Source organism: Chiloscyllium punctatum, chromosome 30, assembly GCF_047496795.1.
Source record: "Chiloscyllium punctatum isolate Juve2018m chromosome 30, sChiPun1.3, whole genome shotgun sequence".
Classification (NCBI taxonomy): Eukaryota; Metazoa; Chordata; class Chondrichthyes; order Orectolobiformes; family Hemiscylliidae; genus Chiloscyllium; species Chiloscyllium punctatum.
In genome coordinates this window covers 24,064,644-24,081,627 of record NC_092768.1, presented here as the reverse complement: position 1 = coordinate 24,081,627, position 16,984 = coordinate 24,064,644, and the positions used below count along the sequence as shown (strand labels likewise).

Below are 16,984 nucleotides of genomic sequence, written 5' to 3'. Positions count from 1 at the left end.
CAGAGAACCACGGAGTCATATACACTGTATATTGTAGCAGAAAAGCACAGAGCTGTATACATGGTATATTAAGGTAGAGAACCTCAGAGTTGCATAAGTTGTATATTATGATAGTGAGCCACAGAGCTGCATACACTTTGTATTATGGTAGAGAACCACAGAGTTATATACACTGTATATTATGGTAATGAGCCATAAAGCTGTGTACACTGTATATTATAGTAATGCATCAAAGAGTTATATACACTGTATATTATGGTATTAGACCAAAGAGCTGTATATACTGTATATTATGGTAGTGCACCATAGCATTGTATATACTGTATATTATAGTAATGCACCATAAAGCTGTATACACTGTATATTATGATATGGCTACACTCTCAGAAGCAGCAGATTCACTGATGCTGACAGCAACAATGAACAGACCGCAGGAAATTTGCAACAGAGTGAATGGTGCTGCTCTGGCACCAGAGAGAGAGAGAGAGAGAGAGAGAGAGAGAGACCAGGATAAATAGCCCGATAGGGAGTAGTATGTCTGGTGGTTTTACAGAAGAGCTTCGATTCTCATGATCTGGTTAATGAGTTGGATGACAAAGCAGTTTGCCAGTTGTGCCAGTGGGGTGGCAGGATACAGAGCACAGAATACTCAGCCAAGTATACTGAATACTCACCTACAGAAGAGGAAAGGTGGAGGGGTGGGGAATGATCCATGCAGCAATGGAGGAACAGGAGTCTGAGCTGAACAGGGCGGTTAGACTGACAGGAAGAAACAACATCAGCTCTGGACTGTGATCCAGGAACTCAGGACTTGAATAAACTGCTTCACACCCTTCCTCAGCAGGAAGGGAACAGAAAATCTCACTCACAGGGGGAATGGGAATGATGGAAATGGCAAGGAATGAGGATTGAAGAGATGATAAGGAATGGGAATTGAACAGATGGCGAGGAATGGGAATTGACAATATGATGAGGAATGGGAAATGAAGATATGATAAGGAATGGGAATTGAAATTATGATAAGGAATGGGAATTGAAGAGATGATACAAAATGGGAATTGAAGAGCTGGTGAGGAATGGGAATTGAAGAGCTGGTGAGGAATGGGAATTGAAGAGCTGGTGAGGAATGGGAATTGAGAATCACTTGGATTAGAAAGTAGTTTTGCTTTTATTTCTGACAGTGGGTCCAGGCCAGAATTTGTTGCCTCTCTCTGACTGCCCTGGAGGGGGCAGTGGTGAGCTGCCACCTTAAAACGTTACATTCTGTTGGATTTGGGGACCTTCATTTGCATATTTCCACTGCGGCTCGTTAACACATTTTAGGGAGTGAAGACACAATTACAGGGAAACAGCAATGGCAGAAAGGACAAGAAATCGAACTGAAAAATCACAAGGAATGGAAAGGAATCATTCCTTGATTGAGAACAGACCTATTTGGAGAACAGAGAAAGAAGCAGCCCACAAACCAAAGAAAAATCAGAGAAAAAGATGTGAGTTTCGAAGTTTGCACCAACTTGGGGTGAAAGTTGGTCAAAGCAAAACTTGCCAATTCCTGGCATTTTCGCCAAGCAGGCTGAGGTTACCAGGTTGGCATGGATGCTGTCCAGAGATGAAAGTCAGGAAATATTTGTCCGCTTTGCTCAAAGCGCAGCAAAGAAAATATTTCCCGTCCCAGAAAACCTCTTGCTTGGTGGCATCGCTACCTGTGGTCATCACGACGATCGAAAGCGGTTTGGTGTGACGGCCCCTGGACACTCCATAAATGTAGATGGCGTACTTGGTGGTAGGCCTGAGGCCTATGAGGACATATGAGCGACGGTTCCCAGACACCCGGAGCTTCCTCACTTCCTCGGAGCCCTGGGCTCTGTACTGAATGACGTAGGAGTCAAAGGCCCACTGTGTTGACCAGGAGAGCTCCAGAGAATCAGCTGTGATGTTAGAGACAGAGAGGCTGCCCAAGCCCTTCACCTCACTGGGCCTTACACCTTCCTTCACTAGAGGCAGGAGATAGAGAGAGGCTGGTAAAATATCATGCAACAACATCCCAAAGAGTTCCTGCCTGGAAAAATGAAGAAGAACATGCAAACCTACAATGCTTTGCACTACCTCTGAACATCTCAAAGCCAAAGAAGTAATTCTGCAGTGTTACAAAGGGAGGATGAGAGCCTGTGAGTCAGAGTCCAGGGTATGACACACTGGTAAACGTTTCCAGTCCGATACCAATGTGTGGTGGTGTCAGGACACAGCTGCAGCTGCAGAGAGTAATCGGTAAAGTGTGAGGGTCTGAGACACAGGCTATTCACACTGCAGGGGTACACACTCTGAGATGTGGGAGACTGACCATTAGCTGAGGGAGTTAAGGATTAATTTAATGATTTCCTGCTACTTTAAACTCAACTTTGAGGGTAGGACAAGCGACTAAGGATGAGATCCATCACTTTAGGCAATGTTGGGGAAACAACCTGTTTTGAAACCACCTCCATTCCTCTCAAAGGGATTACTAACAGCTTGCAAACAGGCCGTTCAGCTCAACCAGTTGATGTTGGTTTTACGCATCACGTGAACCTCCTCCCTTGCTTCTGCAGCTCACCACCACCCCTTCCAAAAACACACACAAACACAAAATGTCACCGGCATGAAGACCTTTCCAAAGCTCATTTGAAAACAGAGGTGGTGGTCACCGTAGTGACAGGCTCACTTCGCTGCGGGTGGGGAGAACGGGAAATGGAATTGAATTGGAGGAAATGCTGGGGGTTGTGGAGATAATTCCCAGTGCGCACGGTAGTCTCGCCTCTAGTTTGATCCCAAGATACCTGTGGTGGAAGCCACAAAGGCCATCAGTTTTGTGACTTGGCCTTGAAAGACCCCGTAGAGATAGATGGTGTATTTGGTGCTGGGTCTGAGGCCTGTGATGAAGAACGACCTCTGATCTCCAGCCACGGTCAAATTGCTCACAGTCTGGAAGCCGTGGGCTCGGTACTGGATCAGAAAGAGTTCATACACCCGGCCCACCATCCAGGAGAGCTGCAGGGAGTCTGCAGTGATGTGAGATACACCGGGTCGGACCGGTGTCTTCGCTGTCGGACTGACCTCATCTGGGGAGTCTACAGGAGAGAAACGGCATGAGAATCTGTTACCAGTTGAATTGACGCATTCTCAACGACCAACAGAACCACACAATGGTCAGCCCGAAATCGGCCCGTGTTGTGTCTCTGCAAGAGCGACTCTCCTAAACCCCACCACATCCACCAAATTCCCTCTTTAGCCCTGATCTCTTCAGAAAAGGATCCAATTTCATTTCAAAAGCTCTGATTCCGTCACACCGTCAGGATTTTGAACCGTGGCTGTGTGAGAACTCCCCTCCTGACAGTGCTGCAGCATCTATCTGCAACACTAAGGACCACAGGGCTTCAAGCAGACAGCTCGTCGCAGCCATTTCTCAACTCATTCAGGAGGACATGGGCAAGAGATTCTGGCCCAGCCGGTGACACAGACAACAAACACCTTTCCTCACGTCTCTACTTCTTTTGCCCAATTACCTCAAACCTGTCCCCTCTGGATCTTAATCCTTCCACCAATGGAAACAACTTGTCCTCATCCTCCCAGCCTAGGCCCTCACCATTCTGATCCCTCCTACCAGGGAGACACTACTTCTATTTGTTTTCTCAGAGGGAGAACCTCGATTAAAATGCTCAATCTGTGAGAGCTCATGGGAAAAGAGCAGGGCCTGATGGGTAAGGACTACTTTGCATAAGGCTTTTGTCCTGAACTGGAACGCGCTGTCTGAAAGGCTGATGGGAGTAGATTCATCGAGAATTTTCAAACAGCATTTTGGACCTACAGCTGGCCAGGAGAAATGTTCAGGAATGTGGGGAAACGTTGGGCTGGTGGGGGACTGGTACAGGCCCAAGGGGCCAAATGGCCTCCATTGAGAGATGCCGTGGATCCTATGCATTCCTGAAAGATCCAAAATGGGAAGCTCAGCTGTCACATAGATGTGGCGATGTGGCAGGGACAGACCAACTGTTCATTTCCAGGGGTAGATTCCAAGCCGCCAACTACAATTCAGCAAGGCACTAGAGTAACAGTCTGACAGCTAACCTGACCCGATAGACACAGAGCACACAGGCAGCTTCCTGCAGTGATCCTAACCAACCAAACTATTTACAAATGGCAGTATGGAGGGTGGTCCTTAGAAACACATTCTTGAAGGGCATATTAATGAATAGTCCCAGAAGGAAAGAAATTTGGAGATCAGAAAGTCAGGAACACAGGCAAAATGGCACTGGGAAGTATTTACTGGAGAAGGAGGAAAAATGGAGAGGAAGAGGAAAAAAAGTTCAGTGAAACCAACATTAAATGATGCGACATAAAGAATATCAGTCTCCAGAGAAATTTTGAGACAAAATGCTATCACACATTCTTCTGGAATGGAAAGGTATTGGGGGATCTCACAGATTGTGAACCGAAGAGATAACAAAAACTGGGAATTGAAATGATTACGAGGAATGGGGATTGAAGTGATGACGAGAAATGAGGATTAGAGATGACAAGGAATGGGAATTGAAGAGACGTCAAAGAATGGAATTGAAGAGGTGATGAGGAATGGAAGTTGAAGTGATGACAAGGAATGAGGATAGAAGATATGACAAGGAATGGGAATTAAAGAGATGTCAAGGAATGGGAAAAGAAGTGATGTCAAGGAATGGGAGTTGAAGAGATGACGAGGAATGAGGATGAAGATGAAGGATGGGGGGGGGGGGGGGGGGGGGGGGGGGGGGGGGGGGGGGGGGGGGGGGGGGGGGGGGGGGGGGGGGGGGGGGGGGGGGGGGGGGGGGGGTGGGGGGGGGGGGGGGGGGGGGGGGGGGGGGGGGGGGGGGGGGGGGGGGGGGGGGGGGGGGGGGGGGGGGGGGGGGGGGGGGGGGGGGGGGGGGGGGGGGGGGGGGGGGGGGGGGGGGGGGGGGGGGGGGGGGGGGGGGGGGGGGGGGGGGGGGTGGGGGGAATGGGAATTGAAGTGATGTCAAGGAATGGGAGTTGAAGAGATGAGGAATGGAAGTTGAAGTGATGACAAGAAATGAGAATTGAAGAGATGTCAAGGAATGGGAGATGAAGAGTTGACAAGGAAAGAGGATTGAAGAGATGACAAGGAATGGGAGATGAAGAGTTGACAAGGAAAGAGGATTGAAGAGATGACAAGGAATGACATGGATTTACTTTTTGATTGTGGGCAGGATTATGTATTTATATAGAGAGTTTAAACATATAATAGAGAGAAAGTGAAAATCCTGTAAACAAATGCTGATTGAGAGTGTAATGTGCAGAGTTTGGAGGAACAGATTTCCCATGTAAGCTTTCTGGAACTTGGTGCTGGTCTGAGGGGAATGTTTCTGCTGCTTTCAGGCCTCTGTGCCCAGGCAGTCTGAAACCTGAGGCCTATGTCCGAGAGAGGAAGAGAGAGAGAGAAAACCACACGAGCTGATCAAAAACTTCTGCCTGGAAACCCCAAGCAGCCTCACCGCTACCTCATGAAGGAAATATTTGCCTTTTCCAATGAGGAATTGCTGAGGAAATATTTCCAGTCAGACCTGCCTGCTGCAGCCAGTGTACCTGCGGTGGTGACGGTGGTGGACAGGGGTGTTGTGTGGCGCCCACTGGACACTCCGTAGAGGTAGAAGGTGTACTTGGTAGTAGGCCTGAGGCCTGTGATGACATGTGATCGAGTCTGCCCACTCAGAGACTGTTTCTGCACCAGCTCTGATCCCCGGGCTCTGTACTGCACAACGTAGGAGTCATAGTCCCTCTGGGCTGCCCAGGACAGTCTGACTGAGTGAGGTGTCAGCGCCAAAGCAGAAATGTTTCCCAGCTCCTTCTGCTCACTGGGTTCCATGATAACCGTTCCTGTGGAAGCTGCAACAACATCAACTCAGATTTATATAGCACACGTCATGAGGCACCTCACATTGACCAAAGATAGGCAAACAGGTTTGTCGTAAGAATAACTTACAGGAGGAGAGATTCAGAGAGATTTAAAGCAGGCCTTGATGACAGCTCATGGTTCATTGGTGAAGGATTAGAATCAGGGCAGCAGAGTGTTGTGGAACTGGAGCAGATTCTGGGGATAGGGAAGGGCCAAAGCCATGAAAAGGTTTGAATAGAAGAATAAGAATTTTAAGATCAAGCTGTCACTGAACCAGCAGCATGAGGGGGAATGGGAGAGATGCTGAGCAGGATTTGACCACACCCAAGTAAACATGAGGGTGCAGGAAGATCAGAAGGAAGCCTCGAGGGACCTGAACAGTCAAATCAACCCGAGGTCAGAGGTCATCCATTGTCAACAGTTCATAAACACTGGTAAGTATGTGAGTGAGTGTACATATCTGCGTGTGTGTGTATGTATATCTACATGTGTGCATCTGTGTGGGCATGAACACCATCTGCTTGTATGCATATGTGTGTATGCATCCATGTGCATGAATGTCCATGCGTGGAGGTGTGTATGTCCGTGGATGTGGGTGGAGGAATGTGTGTGGGAGGTGGGGAGTGTGCAGGGAGCAGACCGAGGAAACAAATGTGAGAGTGGGAGACAGCTGCGTGTGAAACAGTGACGCGTGACTCTGACTTTATCCATGTGCAATGCTCCAGACACAATAAATATCAAGGGAAATGGGACCCAAGCTCACAGGAAACAGGCAGCCCCTCAGAATCCAATGGCTGAGAAAGACCGATATCAGTGAGACAGAACCATAAACAAGGAGAAGTTCATCACCAGGTTAACAGTGTACATACTGAGCTGTGTGCAGTTATTAACTTAAAGATGGCAGGTAGCGCATGTCAAAACCCTATCAATCAGTTTTGTAAAAATAGTTGTGTTGATAAGTGGATAGAAAGTTGGAATAATTTGCACAGATAAGAGTTAGCAGTAAAATAGCAAATATGAACACACTCCTTAGATTGATTGTTTAAAAAATCTACCTGTGGTGGTCACTACGCTGGTCAGTGGCTTTGTGCGCTGGCCCTTAGCGACCCCATAGAGACGGACAGAGTAGACGGTGGTAGGCCTCAGGCCTTTGATGGAGGTGGACCTTTGGTCCCCGGTCATGGTCAGGTTGTACACTCCCCGGGGCTCCGAGGCGCTGTACTCTATCAGAAAGGAATCGAAGCCCTCGCTCGCTGTCCAGGAGAGTTTGAAGGACTGAGCCGTGATGTGAGAGACAGAAAGGTCGCCAAGTTTACTTGGCTTCACAGCGTCTTTAGCTGCAGAAGCTAGGAAAGGGAAAAAAAGAGGCAAGATGTTACTGGGTAGGAAGGATGATTCTGAGGCTGTCAGTCCCTGGTGGTATCAGTGGCTGATGCCCAGATCCTCAAGGTGACAATGAATAAAAAGGAGGAAGATGGAGGAGGCCTTTGAACAGGCAAAGGGGCAGGAGGAGCCAGCACCGTACAGCAGCTCATCCAATCAGTTCCAGGCTGATCTGCTGATCTCACTTACCCACTTTACATTCCCTTTGCTACTCTGATACAATAAACAGTGTTCCACTTCATTCTGGAAACCTCCAACTGATCCTCAGCCCCCACTCTGGGCAATCTGGCTCTATCCATCAGTTACTCCCCACAGACTTCATCCATCCGACCAGATGTCGGCTTATCTCCACGTCGATCCGATGAGATCCTTTGGTCAGTGAGAACGCTTCGATCAAAATCTTCAGGAGACCAAAAGCCAAATTGACACCAAATTGGCTTCATTAGTTAACATAGACAATCCCACCAAAGTAAAACAAAAAATCCACAGGGCTCTTGTGGCATAGTGGTAGTGTCCCTATCCTGGACCGGGAGGCCTGGTATGGACGAATATCCTGTACATTATTCAGAAAGGTCGAGCGTCACTCACCTCCAATCAATAAGAGGATGACTGGGGCCCGTGTGAAAGCCAGCCTTGGAGCATTCTTTGGCCTCCCACGTGTGTGGTAAAGAAAGTTCCAATAGAGATCCATTCAGAATTCAGGATTCAGACTCCTTTCAAATAACTGGCACTGAGAGTGGGAATGGGAGAGCTGGACTGGTCTCTGTTGACGATGTGATCCCTAATGGTGGTTGGGTGTGGGGGGAGGGGAGGGGTAGGAGGAGTTTGTTTGATATTACCCAAACCCCCGTCCCCGTGAGGACACACCCCATAGTCAATCTCAGCCAGAGTTGTGGGACTAAAACAATTAAGGGATGATGGACAATCGTTAGGCCCTAGTTCACCACAGAAACGGGAAAAGAGATACACATTTGAACATGATATGGTGAGAATCACCATGTCAGGCTATTATATGACTGGTCTGTGAGTGCCTCTGAATATGAGCTGAAACCTTGGCTGACAGATCCAACAACAATTCCCTGACACCATCCACTCCCGACAATTCGAAATGAAGGCAATGATCATGGAGCAGGCCCTGGTTCACAGCCAGGGGGAATGATGGAGTGATTCTGGATAAGAAATGATGGGAACGCCAATCCCAGTGAAGAGACAGGAAGAATCGATAACTGTTCCGAGGTTCTCCCCTCTCTCTCCCAACACAGAACTCACTCCAGCATTGACACAGCACTTGGCCCTTTAAAGATGTTTCAAACAGCAACGGAGCTTCAAGAAACACAAGAGCTAAGGGCACCTCATTTTCACGCAAAGCAGATTATAAGAACTCCAACAACTTGCATTAATCTAGCACGATTAGACCAGTTAAACATGGCATTTGTATGCCATGTTCTGTGTTCTATGACACAGAGACAGTTAAGTAAATTGCAGGACAAGTCACCAAAGATTGACTAAAGAGACAGAATCGAAGAAGTGCCGTAACGCAGTGAAGGGAGATCACAAGGTTTAATCACATTAAAGTGGAACAATATCCATTATGACCATTAATAGCCCAGCTTCAGTCTGTGGGAATCTCTGCACCCTCTCTATCAGTGAACCAGGTAAACTCTGAGAGACGAACAGTTGATCTCTGTGTGCACCATCTCCAGAGCTACAACATTACATTTTGCATTCAGTTGTATCACTCTGATTAACATACGTAATTCACGACAGATCTGGATAGCATTCAAAACAATACTTTTCACTGCCTTTCGGGACATGTCACACTAAACAAATCAAATCAAGTCAAATCTCTCCAGAGCGTTCTCTGTTCTGAGGAGGACAGTTCACAAGACTCTTATCATCACTAACCTTCCTCTGTCCTGGGACAATTCTCAATCTCCTCATCTGCCTCTCAAAGACCCTTCCTGTAGCCTACTCCCTAAAGGATAAAGAGATTGATAGAAAGGACAGGAAGGACATCCATCCTCGCAGAACTGTGTTTGTGATGCCTGCTGTAGTGGAAGGACTAAGAACAAGGTCACAGGCACATCATCACTCGAATGACCAGTGGGGGATGTTCATCATTGCTCTGAGTGCAAGGGGCCAATGAAGAAAGGATGGCCAACTATGATGTGTCACCGAGATTACACAGCAGAATAAACAGTGCAGAGGTGTTCAAGTAAAGTCATTGGGGAGGTCCATGATTCACAAAGATGAATCACATGAGGATATTTATACACAGCTCCCAAATGTGGGTGGATGTCATGAATCGTGGATGTCAGAGACCTGCACATTCCTGAAGGAAGAGACAAGACCAGATTTGGGAGCCTCAGTGCTGCCTTGATGTGATAACTGGGCACCATCGCTTGGGTCTTTGTGTTGGTGTTTACACAAGTTCACAACAGTCCAGCCCACTATCTGGCCCCTACCCCACTGATTGGAGTTCCTTATTTCACTGCAGTCACCAGCCCAGAGTGACCAACATCGCCATAGCAACTGATAAAATATACTGAGGTGCAAAGTGGAAGAGAGATGACAGAGAAAGTGCTGGAAGCATTTAAGTGCCTCAAGAGGGGAATGGTCAATGAAAATATTTTCCCTCCGAAAGGTGTCCAGTCAAAATGAGGAAAATATTTTTCGCTGAAGTTTAGCAGCAGCTCCAGATGGAGAATGGGAATAATTGACTGGGAATTCTATTGGCCATTTGCTGAATGACAGGTACCTCTTGTGGTTATCACAGATGTTGACAGTGCTGTGCGCTGGCCTCTGGAAATCCCATAGACGGTGACGGTGTATTTGGTGCTAGGCCTCAGGCCTGTGATGAGGTAGGAGCGGCGATGGGCCATCACCGTCACATTCTTCACGCTCCGGGACCCCACGATTCTGTACTCGATCAGGAAGGAACCAAAGACCAACTCTGTTGTCCAGGAGACCCGCACAGATTGAGCCGTCACCGTGGAAACAGAAAGGGGGCCCAGTTTAACAGGTTTGACCACAGCCTTGTCTGACAGGGATGGACAGGGAGGGGAAGGAGGGCAGAAAAGAGAAACATGTTAAATTTTCAACGAGGGGTCAAACTAAAACTCAGGTCAATAACCCAAAGAAACAGCAGAGGATGTAAATTAGAATAAAGTTTCACTCAAGCTGAGGGGCAATACCTGCGGTCTTTGCAGAGGTGGTCAGCGGTCTGCTGCGTTGGTCACCAGAGAGCCCGTAGACATGCAGCTTGTAGGTGGTGCTAGGCCTCAAGCCTGTGATGACAGCAGATTGACGGTCACCGGTTACCGGGAGCTCGTTCACATCCTCTGAGCCCTCTGGGCCATACTTGATGAGGAAGGAATCATAGGATCTCTCCGTTTCCCAGGAGAGTTTGAGGGAGTCGGACGTGACCTTAGATACTGAGACCTTACTCAGATCCACCACCGTGAGCGGCCTCTGACCCTCTTTATCTGTGGAGGCTACAATTCAAAATGAAGACAATGATCATGGATCAGGCCCTGGTTCACAGCACGAGGGGAATGATGGAGTGATTCTGGACAAGAAATGGTGGGAATGGCCATCCCAGTGAAGAGACAGCAACACTCGATAACTGTTCCGAGGTTCTCCACTCTCTCTCCCAACACAGAACTCACTCCTGCATTGACACAGCACTCGGCCCTTTAAAGATGCTTTGAATAGCAATGCAGATCCAAGAAACACAAGGTTTAATGGCACCTCATTATCAGCCAATGCAGGTTGTGACAACAATAACAACTTGCATTAATCTAGCACCACTAATGTGGTCAAACAGCCATATGAGCATTTTGATATGGCATTTGACACTGAATCAGTTACAGAGATTTCAAGACAAGTGAGTATAAGTTTGACCAAAGAGACAGAATTGAAGAGGAGTCTTAAAGCAGGAAAGAGAGATCACAATGTTTCATCACATTAAAATGGAACAATATCCATTATTATCTTTAATAGCTCAGCTTCAATCTCAGCTCAGTGGGAATCTCTGTGACCAGTCTATGAGTGAACGAGGTAAACATTATATTCTGCATTCTGTTCTATTTCCCTGATGTACGTATGTTTGGTACAATTAGACTGGATAGCACGCAAAGCAATACTTTTTCACTGCATTTAGGGACATGTCACAATTGTAAATCAAATCAAATCTTTGAGCAAAAATTGCTTCATTACGCGCCTCTATTTAACTGATTATTTTAAATCCCTGCACTCAGATCAGTTAACTCACTGATTCTGAACTCTTTCGCGAAACAGAGTAGTTAGAATTGACTCAATGCTTCTGTGTCAATTCTGTTTCAGAGCAATTCCTATAGACACTCTCCGCTATCTATTACCGAGAACCTGTCCAATCACTCCACTTCAGTGAAGGACACAGTTGTGTTGGGAAAGCCTCTGTTGAACTAGAGATATGCATTCCATGTCAACGTGAGGTTAAAGATCGTGCGAAAACCCTTGAATATTTTAGAGACAACGTTCAAATCTCTCCTGAGCGTTCTCTGTTCTGAGGAGGACGGTTCTCGAGACTCTCATCATCACTAACGTTCCTCTGTCCTGGGACAATTCTAATCAAGCTACGCTGCTGCCTGTTCAAATCCCTACCTGTAGTCTACTCCCGAAAGGATAAAGAGATTGATAGAAAGGACAGGAAGGACATCCCTCCTCTCAGGCCGTGTTTGTGATGCCTGCTGTAGTGGAAGGACAAAGAGCAAAGTCACAGATACATCATCACTCAAATGACCAATGAGGAATGTTCATCATTGCTCTGAGTGCAAGAGGCCAATGAAGAAATGTTGGCCAACTATGATGTGTCACAGAGTTGTCACAGCAGAATAAACAGTGCAGAGGTGTTCGAAGTAAAGTCATTGGGGAGGTCCATGAATCACAAAGATGAATCGCAAGAGGATATTTATACACAGCTTCTGAATTCAGGTGGATGCTATAAATATATCAGAAACTTGCACATCCCTGAAGGAAGAGACAAGACCAGAGTGGGGAGCCTCAGTGCTGCCCTGATGTGATAACTGGGCACCATCGCTTGGGTCTTTGGGTTGGCGTTTACACAACTACCTGATGGCTCCGCCCAATGTCCAGCACCTCCCCCACGGACTGGAGTTACTTGTTTCACTGCAGTCACCAGCCCACAACAACTGATAAAACATTGAGGTGCAAAGTGGAAGAGAGATGATAGAGAAAGTGCTGGAAGCATTTAGGAGCCTCGAGGGAGGAATGATCAATGAAAGTATTTTCCCTCAGAAAGGTGTTCAGTCAAAAGTGAGGAAAATATTTTTCGCTGAAGTTCAGCAGCAGCTCCATACGGAGAATGGGAATAATTGACTGGGAATTCTATTGGCCATTTGCTGAACGATATGTACCTCTTGTGGTTATCACAGATGTTGACAGTGCTGTGCGCTGGCCTCTGGAAATCCCATAGACGGTGACTGTGTATTTGGTGCTAGGCCTCAGGCCTGTGATGAGGTAGGAGCGGCGATGGGCCATCACCGTCACATTCTGCACGCTCCGGGACCCCACGATTCTGTACTCGATCAGGAAAGAACCAAAGACCAGCTCTGTTGTCCAGGAGACCCGCACAGATTCAGCCGTCACCATGGAAACGGAAAGAGGTCTCAGTTTAACGGGTTTGACCACGGCCTTATCTGTCAGGGATGGACAGGGAGAGGGAAAGTGGGAGGGCAGGAAAGAGAAACATGTTAAATTTTCAACAGGGGGTCAAACCGAAACCCAGGTCAACAATGTCAGAGAATCATCAAAGGAGGCCATTTAGAACAAAGTGTCTCTCTGGCTGAGGGGCAATACCTGCGGTCTTGGAGGAGGTGGTCAGCGGTCTGCTGTGTTGGTCACCAGAGAGCCCGTAGATATACAGTTTGTAGGTGGTGCTAGGCCTCAAGCCTGTGATGACAGCGGATCGATGGTCACCGGTTACCGGGAGCTCGCTCACATCCTCTGATTCCTCTGGGCCATACTCGATGAGGAAGGAATCATAGGATCTCTCCGTTTCCCAGGAGAGTTTGAGGGAGTCGGACGTGACCTTAGACACTGAGACCTTGCCCAGATCCACCACCGTGAGCGGCCTCTGACCCTCTTTATCTGTGGAGGCTACAATTCAAAATGAAGACAATGATCATGGATCAGGCCCTGGTTCACAGCACGAGGGGAATGATGGAGTGATTCTGGACAAGAAATGGTGGGAATGGCCATCCCAGTGAAGAGACAGCAACACTCGATAACTGTTCCGAGGTTCTCCACTCTCTCTCCCAACACAGAACTCACTCCTGCATTGACACAGCACTCGGCCCTTTAAAGATGCTTTGAATAGCAATGCAGTTCCAAGAAACACAAGGTTTAATGGCACCTCATTATCAGCCAATGCAGGTTGTGACAACAATAACAACTTGCATTAATCTAGCACCACTAATGTGGTCAAACAGCCATATGAGCATTTTGATATGGCATTTGACACTGAATCAGTTACAGAGATTTCAAGACAAGTGAGTATAAGTTTGACCAAAGAGACAGAATTGAAGAGGAGTCTTAAAGCAGGAAAGAGAGATCACAATGTTTCATCACATTAAAATGGAACAATATCCATTATTATCTTTAATAGCTCAGCTTCAATCTCAGCTCAGTGGGAATCTCTGTGACCAGTCTATGAGTGAACGAGGTAAACATTATATTCTGCATTCTGTTCTATTACCCTGATGTACGTATGTTTGGTACAATTAGACTGGATAGCACGCAAAGCAATACTTTTTCACTGCATTTAGGGACATGTCACAATTGTAAATCAAATCAAATCTTTGAGCAAAAATTGCTTCATTACGCGCCTCTATTTAACTGATTATTTTAAATCCCTGCACTCAGATCAGTTAACTCACTGATTCTGAACTCTTTCGAGAAACAGAGTGGTTAGAATTGACTCAATGCTTCTGTGTCAATTCTGTTTCAGAGCAATTCCTATAGACACTCTCCGCTATCTATTACCGAGAACCTGTCCAATCACTCCACTTCAGTGAAGGACACAGTTCTGTTGGGAAAGCCTCTTTTGAACTAGAGATATGCATCCATGTCAATGTGAGGTTAAAGATCGTGCGAAAACCCTTGAATATTTTAGAGACAACGTTCAAATCTCTCCTGAGCGTTCTCTGTTCTGAGGAGGACGGTTCTCGAGACTCTCATCATCACTAACGTTCCTCTGTCCTGGGACAATTCTAGTCAAGCTATGCCGCTGCCTATTCAAATCCCTACCTGTAGCCTACTCCCGAAAGGATAAAGAGATTGATAGAAAGGACAGGAAGGACATCCCTCCTCTCAGGCCGTGTTTGTGATGCCTGCTGTAGTGGAAGGACAAAGAGCAAAGTCACAGATACATCATCACTCAAATGACCAATGAGGAATGTTCATCATTGCTCTGAGTGCAAGAGGCCAATGAAGGAATGTTGGCCAACTATGATGTGTCACAGAGTTGTCACCGCAGAATAAACAGTGCAGAGGTGTTCGAAGTAAAGCCATTGGGGATGTCCATGAATCACAAAGATGAATCACATGAGGATATTTATACACAGCTCCTGAATTCAGGTGGATGCTATAAATATATCAGAAACTTGCACATCTCTGAAGGAAGAGACAAGACCAGAGTGGGGAGCCTCAGTGCTGCCCTGATGTGATAACTGGGCACCATCGCTTGGGTCTTTGGGTTGGCATTTACACAACTACCTGATGGCTCCGCCCAATGTCCAGCACCTCCCCCACGGACTGGAGTTACTTGTTTCACTGCAGTCACCAGCCCACAACAACTGATAAAACATTGAGGTGCAAAGTGGAAGAGAGATGATAGAGAAAGTGCTGGAAGCATTTAGGAGCCTCGAGGGAGGAATGATCAATGAAAGTATTTTCCCTCAGAAAGGTGTCCAGTCAAAAGTGAGGAAAATATTTTTCGCTGAAGTTCAGCAGCAGCTCCAGATGGAGAATGGGAATAATTGACTGGGAATTCTATTGGCCATTTGCTGAATGACAGGTACCTCTTGTGGTTATCACAGATGTTGACAGTGCTGTGCGCTGGCCCCTGGAAATCCCATAGACGGTGACGGTGTATTTGGTGCTAGGCCTCAGGCCTGTGATGAGGTAGGAGCGGCGATGGGCCATCACCGTCACATTCTGCACGCTCCGGGACCCCACGATTCTGTACTCGATCAGGAAAGAACCAAAGACCAACTCTGTTGTCCAGGAGACCCGCACAGATTCAGCCGTCACCATGGAAACGGAAAGAGGTCTCAGTTTAACGGGTTTGACCACGGCCTTATCTGTCAGGGATGGATAGGGAGAGGGAAGGTGGGAGGGCAGGAAAGAGAAACATGTTAAATTTTCAACAGGGGGTCAAACCGAAACCCAGGTCAACAATGTCAGAGAATCATCAAAGGAGGCCATTTAGAACAAAGTGTCTCTCTGGCTGAGGGGCAATACCTGCGGTCTTGGAGGAGGTGGTCAGCGGTCTGCTGCGTTGGTCACCAGAGAGCCCGTAGATATACAGTTTGTAGGTGGTGCTAGGCCTCAAGCCTGTGATGACAGCGGATCGATGGTCACCGGTTACCGAGAGCTCGCTCACATCCTCTGAGCCCTCAGGGCTGTATTCAATCAGGAAGGAATCATAGGATCTCTCCGTTTCCCAGGAGAGTTTGAGGGAGTCGGACGTGACCTTAGACACTGAGACCTTGCCCAGATCCACCACCGTGAGCGGCCTCTGACCCTCTTTATCTGTGGAGGCTACAATTCAAAATGAAGACAATGATCATGGATCAGGCCCTGGTTCACAGCCTGAGGAGAATGACGGAGTGATTCTGGACAAGAAATGGTGGGAATGGCCATCCCAGTGAGGGGACGGTGAAGAGACTGGAACACTCGATAACTGTTCTGAGGTTCTCCCTTCTCTCTCCCAACATGGAACTCACTCCAGCATTGAAACAGCACTGAGCCCATTAAAGATGCTTTGAACATCAATGGAGCTTCAAGAAATACAAGGATTAATGGCGCCTCATTATCAGCCAATGCAGATTGTGAGAACAACAACAGCTTGCATTAATCTAGCACCATTACAGCAACCAAACAGCCATCTGAGTGATTTAGATGTCATTTGACAGAGTCAGATACAGAGTTTTCAGGACAGGTGACTGTCGGATTGACCAAAGAGACAGAATTGAATAGGGGTCTGAAAGCAGGAAAGAGAGATCACAAGGTGACCCCTATTCAAATGTAACAATATCCATTATTACCTTTAATAGCCCAGCTTCAGTCTCAGCACAGTGGGAACCTCTGTGACCTTTCTATCAGTGGACCAGGTATATCATTATGTTCTGCATTCTGTTCTGTTACTCTGATGTACTGAGGTAAGGGATGATCAGTCTGTATCGCACGCAACACAATACTTTTCACTGCATTTTGGGACATGTCACAATTGTAAATCAAATTACATCCTAATTTTACAGCTATTTGAAAAAATTGTTTCTGTATTTAGCCTCTATTTAATCGATCAAGACAAATCTCTGCCCTCAGAGCAGTTAACGAATTGATTCTGAACTATTTCAAGAAGTGATTGGTTAGAATTAACTCAATATATCTGTGTCAATT

General features: G+C 47.0%; 1 protein-coding gene across 1 annotated transcript in view; it reads right to left on the bottom strand.

The window, feature by feature from the left end:
• Positions 1 to 16,984, bottom strand: part of LOC140455286 (uncharacterized) — a 207,344-nt gene that overhangs the window by 38,201 nt on the left and 152,159 nt on the right. Inside the window, exons 46-55 of the mRNA XM_072550032.1 lie at positions 15,824 to 16,123; positions 15,382 to 15,663; positions 13,160 to 13,459; positions 12,718 to 12,999; positions 10,495 to 10,794; positions 10,059 to 10,340; positions 6,973 to 7,263; positions 5,608 to 5,907; positions 2,814 to 3,104; positions 1,704 to 1,994 (exon numbers count right to left, since the gene is read on the bottom strand). Of these exons, the coding sequence (XP_072406133.1) occupies positions 1,704 to 1,994; positions 2,814 to 3,104; positions 5,608 to 5,907; positions 6,973 to 7,263; positions 10,059 to 10,340; positions 10,495 to 10,794; positions 12,718 to 12,999; positions 13,160 to 13,459; positions 15,382 to 15,663; positions 15,824 to 16,123 (2,919 nt within the window). The remainder of the gene's footprint in view (positions 1 to 1,703; positions 1,995 to 2,813; positions 3,105 to 5,607; positions 5,908 to 6,972; positions 7,264 to 10,058; positions 10,341 to 10,494; positions 10,795 to 12,717; positions 13,000 to 13,159; positions 13,460 to 15,381; positions 15,664 to 15,823; positions 16,124 to 16,984) is intronic.